The 14,059-nt window shown below is 37.5% G+C and overlaps 1 protein-coding gene across 1 annotated transcript in view; it reads left to right on the forward strand.

Annotated features, from left to right (window-relative positions):
- LIN7A (lin-7 homolog A, crumbs cell polarity complex component) overlaps positions 1-14,059 on the forward strand; it is a 199,422-nt gene that overhangs the window by 146,844 nt on the left and 38,519 nt on the right. Inside the window, exons 3-4 of the mRNA XM_007953166.2 lie at positions 5,986-6,057; positions 8,579-8,788. Of these exons, the coding sequence (XP_007951357.1) occupies positions 5,986-6,057; positions 8,579-8,788 (282 nt within the window). The remainder of the gene's footprint in view (positions 1-5,985; positions 6,058-8,578; positions 8,789-14,059) is intronic.

Raw genomic sequence — 14,059 nt, forward strand, 5'->3', positions numbered from 1 at the left:
GTATGTCTCCTTTTTTCGGTATTTTCACGCAAATTCTTCTGCTAATTGGGGTTTAGTCCAATTCTGTATCCTTCCCTTCAAGGCTCAGGGGTCCATGATTATCTTCTGTGTCTGTGTTAATTGGTTTCCCTTTTCTTTGTTGAAGAGGGCATAGCATTACTTTTGACTCAGAGTAAGCCCTCATTAAAGCACACCAGTATCATAATAATTGACTTCAACACTTATTTGTTGAGCACTTGCAAGATGCTTTACTCAGTGGTGTGCAAATGTGTGTTTATGGTTTAGTAATTATGGTCATTTTACCGAGATGCACAATCGACGCACATGGAAGCAGCAGTCAAGAAATCAAACATGTATTGCATTGGGCAACTCTGCTTCAAAAGACCTCTTTAAAGTGTTAAAGACAAAGATGTCACTTTGAAGACTAACATGCACCTGACCTAAACCATGGTATTTTAATCACCTCATGTGCATGTGAAAGCTGGACAGTGACTAAGGAAAACCACAGAAGAATTGATACATTTGAATTATGTTGGTGAAGAATATTGAATGTACATACTATAGACTGCCAGACAAATGAACTAATCTGTCTTGGAAGGTGTATAGCCAGAATGCTCCTTAGAAGCAAGAATGGCCAGACTTCGTCTCTTGTCCTTTGGTCATGTTATCAGAAGGAACTAGTTGTTGGAGAAGAATATCATATTTGGTAGAGTAGAGGGTCAGCATAAAAGGGGAGACGCTGAGTGAGATGGATTGCACAGTGGCTGCAACAATGGGCTCAAGCACAGCAACGATTGTGCGGTTGATGCAGGACCGGGCAGTGTTTCACTCTGTTGTATATAATGTCTGTTGTATATATGAGTTGAAACTGACTTGACAGCACCTAACAACAATGATTGCATATAAAGAGGATAGATTCAGTTTGATTTCTTAGATTAGGGCTTCTCAACGTCAGCAGGCCAGACCTCGTCTCACCTACTTTGGTCATGTTATCAAAAGGGACCATTCCCTAGAGAAGGATGTCAGGCTTGGTAAGGTGGAGGGTCAATGAAAAAGGGGAAGGCCCTCAATGATGGATTGACACAGTGGCTGCAGCGATGGGCTCAAGGATCATGGAGCTGGTGAGGGACTAGGCAGTATCTCATTCTGCTGTGCATAGGGTCGCCATATGTTGGACATGACTCGACGGCACCTAAGAGCAACAACCTCAGCCCTTGACATGTTGGCAAATAGCTCTTTGTTGTGGGGACTGCCCTTTGCACCATAGGATGTTTAGCAGCATCCCTGGCCTTTACTTTCTAGATGTCAGTAGCACTGCCCACTCCACTTATGACAACCAGAAACATCTTCAGATATTGCTAATATCTTCTGGGGGTTACCCCAGTTGTGAACCACTGCCTTAAATCAATTTCTTGCAAAGAGTGTGCATGGTAGTCCTAGGTGATGCTCCCCATAAGATCCTAGGGTTAACTAAGTTGGAAAATATTAAATTTTACTAGTACCACATTAAATATTACTACTACTACTAGCTAATTTTTGATAAACTTTCTACATGCCACAAACGTATCTCATTTAATACTCATAATAGATCTAAAAGGTATTTAGTTATTTCAAGATACATTTTTTCAAATGAGGAGCCCCAGAGAAATCAAATAGCTGACCAAGATCATACATTTAATAAGTGACACAACCAAGGCTTCTTTTTCCCCCCAAGCTTCCTCCAGATCCTGTACAATTATCCTCTACACATTACTACCTCTTGCATACTCTACTTCTTAATTCCCAATTCAAATTGGGATGTAATAATCTTTTGATGTATGCTATGTATTCTTAGGAGCTCTGGTAGCATAGTGCCTAAGGCATTTGACTGCTAACAAGAAGGCTGGCGGTTCAAACCCACCAGCCACTCTTCATAAGGAAGGTTGGGCAATCTACTTCCATGGTGATACCACCTCAGAAACCCAAGGAGGGGTTTCTATGAGTCAGGTCCAACTCCACAGCAGTTTGTTTGTTTGTTTATTTATTTATTTATTTATGTATTCTTAATTTGTGGTATTTATTAGGTGTTTACATTTTCCCAAGGAGCTCTGGTAGCTCAGTGCCTAAGACATTTGACTGCTAACTAGAAGGTTGGTGGTTCAAACCCACCAGCTGCTCCATGGAAGGAATATGGAGCAATCTACTTCCATAAAGATTTACCACCTTGGAAACCCAGTGGGAGTCACTATGAGTCAGAACCGACATAATGATAGTGTTTTGTTTTTTATTTTACTTTTTCCTGAGCATGTAAAAAAATTAACTTTTGTTTTTATCACTTGATGACAACCTCCCAATTATTTGTAAAGTGATTGCTCTCATAAACTTCCTTGGGTGCATCCAAAGAAGTCACTTTCCCTGGAAATGATAACCAAACTATTCCCAAACTAAGGCAGATGGCTAGGAAGCTAAGAAAGGAGAGATATTCTCTGCTTGAAGGAGGTAGGTAATATTTTACAACGAAGATGATACTTGAATTGGGCCTTTAATCATCATAAACTTGGATAAATAGGAGTTTATCAAGTGGGAAGGCATTCCAAGTAGAGTAAACATGTGTAAAAGTCTGGTCAACTGGAAGGGTATGATATATTTGGGGAATGTTGGGTAAGGAGAAAAGATGTAGAAAAATCAGACGAGAGGAGGTGATGTTCTATATTAATGTCACTGGCTCGACTCCTGTAGGCATATGACTTTGCTGTCCTTGTTGTAAGGGCTGCAGACAGTCAAGAGCACAGTAGTGATGTGGCCAGGTAGGTTCTTGATGATGATAACTAGCTTGCATAGTATCTGCTGGTGGGCAGACCTAATTAAGAGACACTAACTTAGGAGCTCTGGTAGCATAGTGCCTAAGGCACTTGACTGCTAACCAGAAGGCTGGCGGTTCAAACCCACCAACCACTCCTCGGAAGGAAGGTTGGGCAATCCTACTTCCGTAGTGATAACTGCCTCGGAAACCCAAGGAGGGGTCGCTATGAGTCGGGGCTGACTCGACTGCAAACAACAACAACAACAACAACAATGCAGTACTTAGGAGCTCTGCACTTGACTGCTAACCAGAAGGCTGGCGGTTCAAACCCACCAGCCACTCCTTGGAAGGAAGGTTGGGCAATCCTACTTCCGTAGTGATAACTGCCTCGGAAACCCAAGGAGGGGTCGCTATGAGTCGGGGCTGACTCGACTGCAAACAACAACAACAACAACAATGCAGTACTTAGGAGCTCTGCACTTGACTGCTAACCAGAAGGCTGGATGTTCAAACCCACCAGCCACTTCTTGGAAGGAAGGTTGGGCAATCTACTTCCGTAGTGATACTGCCTCGGAAACCCAAGGTGGGGTCGCCATGAATCGGGTCCAACTAGACGGCACATAGCAACAACAATGCAGTACTTAGGAGCTCTGCTGGTGTAGTGCCTAAGGCATTGACTGCTAACCTGAAGGCTGGTAGTTCAAACCCACCAGCCACTCCTCAGAAGGAAGACTGGGCAATCTACTTCCATAGTGATACTGCCTAGGAAACCCAAGGAGGGGTCGCTATGATTTGGACCCAACTCGATGGCAGTGAGATTGTTTTAGTTTAATGGAGTACTTGAGCAAGAGATAATGATCTAGGATAGATAAAAGAGGTCATATTTGAGAGGAATTATTAAGAGTAGCAAGTCAGGAAAAATCTGACTGTTAGAACAGATATCATTTCTGTGGAAGTGATATCTGTGGAAGGGCTATCTCTACACAAGACAATGATGAATTTCAAGAGAACAATATGGAAATATGTTTAGCAGCTCTTCTGATAACCTGGAGAATTTTCAGCAACAGATTCCAAACTCGACAAATGTTCTTCTGGAAATCTAGTCTCTTCCCCATCCAAATTTCCTGGAGCAATTAAATAACCCATTTGTTGGTGAAGGTTCAAAGCTAAAAGGTAGAGTTGAAAGTGTCCCTACCTTTTCATGCCAGATCATATTGTCTGTTTCCTTCTAATCATGCCTCCTGGAAAAGATGAGTCATCTTTAGTGGAGATTCAACCAAATATATCTGAGACATTATGAGTCAGTCTAAAAATGTTGGGAGATCGAATTCATTTTTAATAGACATGTAAGATAAGATTAATAGAAAGGAGAAAAAAAATCTTCTATTGCAGTTTTCCTAGTTCTCTTTTTTTACTGAAATAGCTAATCAGCCACTCCCAAAAAGTACTACAGCATATCAAATAGACTTTTACCTCTATTGTGCAATAAGATTGTCTTTTTACAGCTTTATTATTTAAATTTTCAAAATGAGCAAGTCCTTCAACATACATAATCCTGATGTTTTTTCCAAATATCTTTTTCAAACTGTCCTTTGAGAGTCATTCTCTATACATCAGTTAATTTAAAAATTAAACAATTTATTTCACCACTGATATAAAGATATATAAGCCATAATCTCACCCTTGGCAGTTTAGATGGAAAATATTTTTTCTACTGTGTTTCAGCAATTTCTATAATTTTGTCTAAAAAAATGATTAATAATAATAATTACTATTTAAAAAGTGCCTTTTAGGTATAAGTAGCTCTGGTGGTGCAGTGTCTAAGCCATTTGACTGCTAACCAGAAGGCGGGCAGTTCAAACCCACCAGCCACTCTTCAAAAGGAAGACTGGGCAGTCTACTTCTTACCACCTTGGAAGCCCAATGGGGGTTGCTATAGGTCAGAATTGACTCCATGACAGTCAGATTGGTTTTGGTTTGGTATTAGGTATCAGATGCTTTGAAAGTATTATCCCTGTAAAGACAACAACCCCAGTAACCCAATTTTTCTTTACTTATTTTTTAGATGGGCAACAAAAGGGTGAGAGTAGTGATATACTTTAACCAAGATCCCAGAGCTTCCAAATTATTAGTGAGGTTCAAACTTAAGTCCATTAGTAAACAAACCTGTGTGCATTCTACATCATTCTCAGTCCTGATTTTACCCCTGTCTTTTCTATTTCATCTAAATGTTAACATGAACACACAGCTGATGTTTTGCTCTGTATTACTAGTCCTAAGAGTCTCGCTACATTGGTCTTTGCCCATGAATACTACTGTATCTCTATCTTTAAAGCTCCCATTGATAATTGTACCCATTCAAAATTCACTCACTCACTCACTGCCATTGAGTCTTTTCCAACTCATACTGACCCTTCCTTGGACTTCCAAGGCGGTATCTATACAGAAGTAGATTGCCCAGTCTTCCTTCCGAGGAGTGGCTGGTGGGTTTGAACTGCCAGCCTTCTGGCTAACAGTCAGATGCCTTAGGCACTACACCACCAGGGCACTCCAAATTAGATTCACAAAATAGATTACATTACAAATGTTCAAAATTATAAAGTGTATCATTAACAGTAATGTGCCTTACAACATGATGGAGTTTTGGCCACAGAAAAGAGTATTGTTGTTGATAGCCTTGTTGTTGTTAGTTGCCATCAAGTGGATTGTAACTCATAGCAATGCCATGTATGCAGATTAGAAATGCTCCATAGGACTTTAAAGGCTGTGACCTTTTGGAATCAGTTTACCAGGCCTATCTTCTGAGGGGCCTCTGGGTGAGTTCAAACCACCAACATTTCAGTTAGCAGTCTAGCACTTAAGAGTTTGTGCCACTCATGGAACTTAGAAAACTATTTTATTTAAAGTGTTGTCAAGATTTAGGAATTAAGTATATTCATATTTCTTATGAAATGTTCATGCTTGAGAGATGGAGCCATATATGAAGGAAAAATTTTTATTGACAGAGTAAAGGGCAGAGTTTTTATATTTGATAAACAGATAGCCAAATGAAAAACTTCTGAGTAAAGGTACCCTCCCAGCTCCATCCCCCCAATCTAGGAGGATTGTTGGTTAAAATCATCAGGATAAAAATTTATTGCAATAAAAGGAATCACATTCTTCATGTTCTTATAAATTCTTTTTGTTTTATGTGAACATTTTAGGTGTATCAATACATGCATGAAACAATAACTGTTAATGGCTGTCCTGAATTCCGTGCCAGGGCCACAGCAAAGGTAAGGCTTGAGTAACTTTAAAAATATAGTTGATCCCAGTGATCTAGTAATTGACTGTGCGTGTGTGTGTTTCAGGTATTCTCGTGTGTACACTGTAAGAGAATTTAGACATCAGTGGCAGCCCAGAGTCTAGACCAGTACTACTTCCAGGTAAAAATCCTAATGGAAAATTGAACGTTTCTGCTGCTTCTGTAGCTTAAGAAAAGAGAATGATCTCATTAAGCTCACTAAATATCCATTTGGCACAAGCAAATCTACTGGTTCATTGTATGAAATACTACATGGTTTTCTGACACATTGTTTGATACAAAAGAACCTGTTCCCTATTCAATGCATGAGGATTTCTTTGCATAGGTCTAAAGACTTGGTTTAAGTTAGACATGAAAAGAATTTACCTGACACCCACTCATCTAGAATTTTTCTATGTACTCAGCTGAGCAGTGGGTACCTTGCTGAAAGAATGTGGCATTAACCTCAAAGGAAAGTCCATCTTCTTTTGTGATAGTGACCATGTTTTCTCTTTAAAAACTCAAATCCAGAGATTGTAAAGACCCTATTAACTGAAATATTGTAGCAATTGGATCATGAAATCATCTGGAAAATAGACCATTAGAAAACAATAACTTTAAACTAAAATCACTGATGCCATTCTTATTTTACAAATACAGAAATACTATAGCAGATATACAACCTTCTTTTTAAAATCTTTTATCTTTATAATAAACTATAAGGAATAAAAGCTGGTGAAAATAATCATAACTTTCCTTTTAGTTCTTTTAGGTGTTATACCATTTCTTATTTGGTTTCTCTCCTGATTTTTAATTTTTAGTCTGTATTCAAACTGTAACTGAACACTGTAGATTTGTAAGTTGTTTTTTATTTTATTTTATTTTCAACCCAGACCATTAAAAAAAAAAGAGTATTATTGTCATTCCATCATGCTTTGCTTGTACTGAAGTGGAACACACACAGAAAAATGATCCCTATATGGTTTAATTAAGGGGGAAGTGAATTATGTAGTGTTTTACCATTCTCATTTCTTATTCATGTAGAACAGCAGGATAGCAGCATAATGTTGCAGTAGCACAATATTTTCTGGTTGTTTCTGGGCTGTCTGCATTGCATCCATGTCAGCCATTAAAATCTATGCATGATGACAAGGTTTGCATGAGCAAATGCATGTAGCTAAAAATGAGCCATTATTTCCATGTCATTCACTATCTTTCATTAAATGCAGACAGTAGCATAATGCTAAATTGATGTGATAATGCTGTGTGTGGAAAAGAATGTATAGTAGTTGAGAATCAATATTTTCACAGTGTTGAGTAAATAACTTTATAGTAGGCATCTAATCAACTGAGGTTTAGGAAGCTTAATGGAAGTGGAAAATAAGAAGGTAGAGAATTCTACTTGATAGAAACAACTCAAATGCTGCTATTTTATTTCTGTGGGGGGTAGGGGTCAAAGCAGGAATTAATGGTAAGTTGTTTTCTTGAAGTTATTTAAAGAAATTAACATATTAATTTAAAATAAAACTACAAGTCCATTTTGAATGGAGTTTTGTATATTGAAGTATAAAACCATAGCCTGTCAAATTTTTTAATTATTTAATAGCAAACATTGTTCATTTTATATAAATCACCATAGGAAGCTGAGACATTAAAATGTAGGAACAAACCTGTGCCAGATAAGAGGACCTCACATAATAATATGGAATGGTGATTTCAAGTAATAATAACTAGTTTGAATTTATTATCTTATTTTTTTTAAGCATCCTAATTATTGAAAAAAAAAAAAACCTAAATGTGCTATCCTGGTGTTCTGAAAATAGCAAGATATATATATATATATATATATATATATACATACACACACACACACACATGTTGTTGTTGTTATGTGCCATCGAGTTTACCCCGACTCATAGCGACCCCTCCTTGGGTTTCCCAGGCAGTATCACTACGGAAGTAGATTGCCCAACCTTCCTTCCAAGAAGTCGCTGGTGGGTTTGAACATCCAGCCTTCTGGTTAGCAGTCAAGTGCCTTATGCACTATGCTACCAGAGCTCCCACATATATACATTTAAATGCTCTTCTGTTGATTCAACACATATTTATGAACATTATGGTCAAGCACTGAGTTAGACTGTGTGTCATACAAAGAAGTATAGGACACAATCCCAGTCCTGAAGCCTCTCATAGGCAAGACATGTACAAAATAACTATACTACTAGGTAGTATATGCACCAAGGGCTATTTGGTCATTGGGAAAGTCTTTTAAGAAGAGAAAAGTTTATTATAATGGTTAAGCTCTGTAAATGTGAAAATGTCCGGTGGGGCGGGGGCTTACAAAAGTAAGGGATCATACAAAGCATCTAAATGAAGAAAGGCCCTTCCCCTTCTTTTTTCTTTCACAGGACAAAGCTATAATAATATGAGGAGCTGTCTGATCAACTACCACAAAGTGTATGATTGGCCTTATTTCTCTCATTTTGTTACCCAGTGACCATCTTTTCTTTCAGGCAACAGTTGCAGCTTTTGCAGCCAGCGAAGGCCACTCTCACCCTCGGGTCGTTGAACTGCCAAAGACTGATGAAGGCCTTGGTTTTAATGTGATGGGAGGAAAGGAGCAAAATTCCCCCATTTATATCTCTCGGATCATTCCTGGAGGGGTGGCGGAAAGACATGGAGGCCTCAAAAGAGGAGACCAGCTACTCTCAGTAAATGGAGTGGTATGTGCAGAGAATAACCAGAGATTTTCTTTAGGATTTTCTTTTCTTTCTGATGATGCTGTAGTCAATATTGAAATTCTGAAACAAATCCTAATTTTGTGTCCAAACAGCTTCAAAATCATTGATAGACATAAAACCTATTAAAAAAAAAAAAACACTAACTTTATAGTTTGTTTGTTCATCTCATCTTGCACAGGTACGATAAGTCTGGACTAAATCATCCTGAGAAATTATCCCAACTAATGTAATCTCCCATGTAAGACTGTAATTGAATTGATGCTTCTAAAACTTAATGCTTTTAAGGCATGCTTCATCTAAAGTTATTATAAGAAAATACACACACTTTTTCAAAAAAGATAAAACTCCTCACTCTATAAAGTGTGTGGTTTTCTTTTTGATTTTAGTTAAAGAGAGAGAATAACTTTAATATGTATATAATAATACAACATATGTAAGGACTAGCGTACGGATAATTCTTAAGCCTTGTCATTGAGTCCATTCTGACTCATAGAGACACTGTAGGACACAGTAGAACTGAGCCATAGGGTTTCCGAGATTATAAATCTTTATGGAAGAAGACTGGCTCATTTTTCTCCTGCAGAGCTGCTGATGTGTTTGACCTGCTGGATAGCAGGTGAGTGCTTTGACCACTGCTCCACCAGAGCTCCGTCTACAGCTGTAGTATAATAAAATGTATTATTCTCCTACCCTTAAAAAAGTTTGATGGCATTATTATTCATCAAATGTATTTTAGTTTTCAAATGAAATTGAGGTAATCTCAACTATATAAATATGTATAAGTAAAAATATGAAATAATCATTTTGCATAAGTTCTTTAGATGCCAGTCCCTCCACATGATGGATTATGAAAGAAAGAAGATTCATGTAAGATGAGAATTTCCTCCTCAAACATAAATAACTTAAAAGCACAATTGCAGAAAAATCAATAGGAACGTATCAATACTTACCTGCCTATTGATCTGTGAGCGTAAGATTTTAATAATAGAATTATATTTATATTATTTGTGGCCATTCTGATCTCCATCAGAAGTGACCATTCCCTGAGGAGGGATATTGTGCTTGGTAAAATGGAGTTTCAGCAAAAAAGGGGATGACCCTCAATGAGATGGATTGACACAGTGGCTGCAGCGAAGGGCTGAGGTATAGCAAGGATTGTGAGGATGGCACATGACAGGCAGTGTTTTATTCTGTTGTACATAGGGTGTCACTATGAGTCAGAGCTAACTTGGCAGTACCTAACAACAACATATTGATATCAGCTCAAAACACTGTATCTAAAGAAAAAGGCAGTTAGAATATAATATCTTACTGGTAGCAATGGATTTAAATTTTTCTTTATCTGTGCCTTGCATTTTGTTTTTTATTTTTAGCCTGACTAGTGTCTTGAAAGATGAGAGGGCACTGGTGGTTCGCTGGTAGAATTCTCACCTTCTATGAGCAAGACCTGGGTTGATTCCCAGCCAATGCATTTCATACACAGCCGACACATCTGTCAGTGGAGGTTAGAGAGTTCTTCTGATGCTGAATGGGTTTCAGGGGAACATCCAGACTAAGATGGGCTAGGAAGAAAGACTTGGCAATCTGCTTCCAAAACTCAGCCAGTGAACACTGTATGGATCACAATGGTCCTGACCACAAGGGGACCTTGCTGATGGCCCAAGACCAAGCAGCCTTTTGTTCCTTTGGGTGTGGGTTTGCAGTAAGTCAGGAGCCAACTGGACAGCAGCTAACAATGACAACAGTGCTTTGGTAGCATCCAGAACTATTCATTCAACTCTGCCCACTTCTCTGATGAATATCAAAATCAGCAATCCATAAATACTTCATTTTATTTCAGCATGCCAGTTCAAGAATTGCTTGTTTCATTTGCTTTTTTTTTTTTAATGTAATAATGTTAAGAGGAGCTTTTTGTTGCCCTTTGCATAACTGACTTTTTCAAAGCTTGTTTCCACAGATCATTCCAGAGTCAAATTTTGTCATAGGAGGCTCTAAAATTAGGTTGTGTAATTATGTCATGTAATAGTCTATGCTTCAGTGTAAGAATTTGTATTTTCTCTCACTATGTGGGTAGATAAAAGGAAAATGTGGATTTAAAAGCAATATAAAATGTACAAAAACAGAATAACAAAAATAAAATATAACAATTGCATAAGAAGGTAATAAGTATATGTGAAGAAAATTTCATACACGATTGATGTTTAACTATCTGTTATAAAGCTAAGGGACTTAAAGTTGTTGTTTAACCTAGAAGACACATATACAGAGAAAAAGCTGTAGACATTTTACAATCACTCACCTGTCCCTTGCAATTAACTTTCAAGGTATCTAGTAAGCAACAAGGGGTTTAAGAGTCGGACCAGCCGGGGTCTACAATTCAATATCCATATCATTATGGGTTAATATCCTCTAAACATCAATATTCTACTCTGTAAAAATGAAATAATAATTTATTGGCATATGTTCTTGAGGCAAATGATACAACATGCCAGAGTCAGGATTTTGTTGCATCAGGCAACTAGAAACATTCTTACCTGATAGGTAGAAATAAAAACATTAAGTGAGCCAGACTTTGCCCCAGTTTTACAGTATACGTGATGGCTACTCTAAAATGTTTCTACCTGTTCATGCAAAGGTAGGGAATTTCTCAAAAATTTTGAATATTTCACATATATTTAAAACTTTTAAATTTATCATTTGAGTTCCATTATAACATTTATTGTGCTAATTAATGGGCCACAAATTTTTCCAATGAAAATCTATTTCTGCATATTTTTGCTAATAAACAAAGCGTCATTTGTAGATTGAAATAGGTATAACAAATGCTTTTATAGCATCCCACTGTAGAGTTTGGCCTTTCAGTTATAATGCCATCTTTAGAGGGTTGGCTCCCTACCAAATCCCTGTAGTGCTTTAAAATCCTACAGTTGAAGCTTAAAATACTGGCATATCCATATAATCAAACTTTATAGTATAAAGTTTATATTGTTTAAATATTCAAAAACAAATTATAGGCATTATAGCAATGCCTAATATTTATCAGCTACTTACCAAAAGGTAGTTTTCCTTCTGTAAATACGGGGACTTTATGAGGCCACAGAGGGTACCTAATTTGAGTCTAGGTTAAAACCCTGGACTTCTAACACTGAGTCCATAGGTTTATACAGTGTAAATAATTCCAAGCAAATAGCAATATTTAAGGAAAAAATAATAATAACTCTGTAATGGAAGGACCAAAAAAAAAGTTAGCAAAAGATCAAATGGTTTCTATTTGTACATTGAAATAACCTTATCATTGGGGAAATCAGTATGGAAGATTTTCAGGACATGACATTATAAACTGAGAACAAATTTTGGAACACAGTGATTTGGAGGGCTGAAGGAAACCTTAAATACATCAGTGAAAGTACTCTAGGGAAAATTTCCAACTGTAATACTTGAAAGGTAAAGAAATGATTCCGTGGATCTTCAAGTATCTAAAGTCTTGACTATGTTTGTTGTTGTTCCTTTTATTAATCATTCTGATTTCTAGAAAAGATGTGTCATGATGTCTTACAAAATTAAATACATTAATATTGAGCTATTAATATGAGATATCAGGTGGAAAAGTGGGATAGCAAGGGGGGGGGAATCAATAGGGGAAAAAAAAAAGAACAAAATACAGCATTTGAGCAAGTAATTTTTCCCTTAGCTTCTTAGAAGTCAAAACAGAAGGAAACTCATATCAGCTCAATATTCATTAGAAGAGAAATATTTTTCTACCTCTGAAGTCCAAGAGAAATTTCTCATGAGATTTTTACAAATGAGACATTGAGTTACCTAATACAATTTTATAGGAAATAGAGAAGCCTTTGCGTATGACTATTTCTTAAGCCAACCTACAGTGCAAATTTAGAGCTCAATGTTCAATTAAAATTTAACTGTAATGGGAGACCAGAACATTACAGTCACAAATTCAGCTTTGTAATGAACTATTTTTCACCCTTTTTTTGCACAATTTTTTTCATCAGCAATTTTGAGAAAGAACTAAAGAACTATTTATAAATGTCACAGCCCAGCAGGGATAGTAAATATGTTTAGTGATAGAGTTAGAATATAAAGTTCTCAATGGAATCGTATAATAGTCCTAATTCACTAAAAAATTATGTAAAAATGACCTACATATGTTCAGAATCAGGGAGGAATTGTTAATTATCAAAACCTGGGAAAAAATGCCTATACTATTTCAGTTGAGAGCTCTGGTAGCATAGTGGCTAAGGCACTTGACTGCTAACCAGAAGGCTGGCGGTTCAAACCCACCAGCCACTCCTCGGAAGGAAGGTTGGGCAATCTACTTCCGTAGTGATACTGCCTCGGAAACCCAAGGAGGGGTCGCTATGAGTCGGGGCTGACTCGACGGCACATAACAACAACAACGTTTCAGTTAATTTCAAGAGGAATATAAATTTGGTTGGAAAACAAATAAAATAAGTTAATGTGATGATTGTGTTGTTTTTGTTGGTAGCCACCTCAGTGTCCACCTGCAACTCATGTCAACTTCATGGGACAGAGTAGAACTGCCTCGTAGGGTTTTCTTGGCTGTTAATATTTACAGAAGCAAATAGCCATACCTTTCTTCCATGGAGCCACTGGGGGGATTTGAACTGCCAACCTTTTTGATTAGCAGTCTATCACTAGTCTCTTGTGTCACTCAGGCTCCTTAAATGTGACTGTAGAGCAATTAGTTTAAATATTTTGTACAGAACTTGGAAGGAGATTGGTCTAGACTTTGAATGTACTATTCAGCTGTTATGCTATTCTGCTCTTTTCTTGGTTGTAGTCATGAGAAGAACAGTAAGCTTATCTAGAGAAGAGCAGTCTTATATATGAGGACCATGTTAAAGAAGGACTTGAATTTTTCGGAATAGAGAAGAGAACATTTAGGGGAATAATAGGTGAGTTCAGTTGTCATCCATTGTGCAAGACAACAGTTAGCAGAACCAAGACCATTGAGTAAAAGTCACAGGGAAGGCAGATTTCAGCTTGTTAAAATAAAGGCTTTTTAAACCCTTAAACCAAAACAGATCCGACTCATAGCTACCCCTCCTTGGGTTTCCAAGGCGGTATCACTATGGAAGTAGATTGCCCAACCTTCCTTCCAAGGAGTGGCTGGTGGGTTTGAGCTACCAGCCTTCTGGTTAACAGTCAAATGCCTTAGGCATTATGCCACCAGAGCTCCTTTTTAAAACCCTTGTTTTTATGTGCCGTCTAGTC

The sequence above is a fragment of the Orycteropus afer genome, unplaced genomic scaffold (assembly GCF_000298275.1).
Source record: "Orycteropus afer afer isolate SDZICR_OR568_19922 unplaced genomic scaffold, OryAfe1.0 scaffold00375, whole genome shotgun sequence".
Classification (NCBI taxonomy): domain Eukaryota; kingdom Metazoa; phylum Chordata; class Mammalia; order Tubulidentata; family Orycteropodidae; genus Orycteropus; species Orycteropus afer.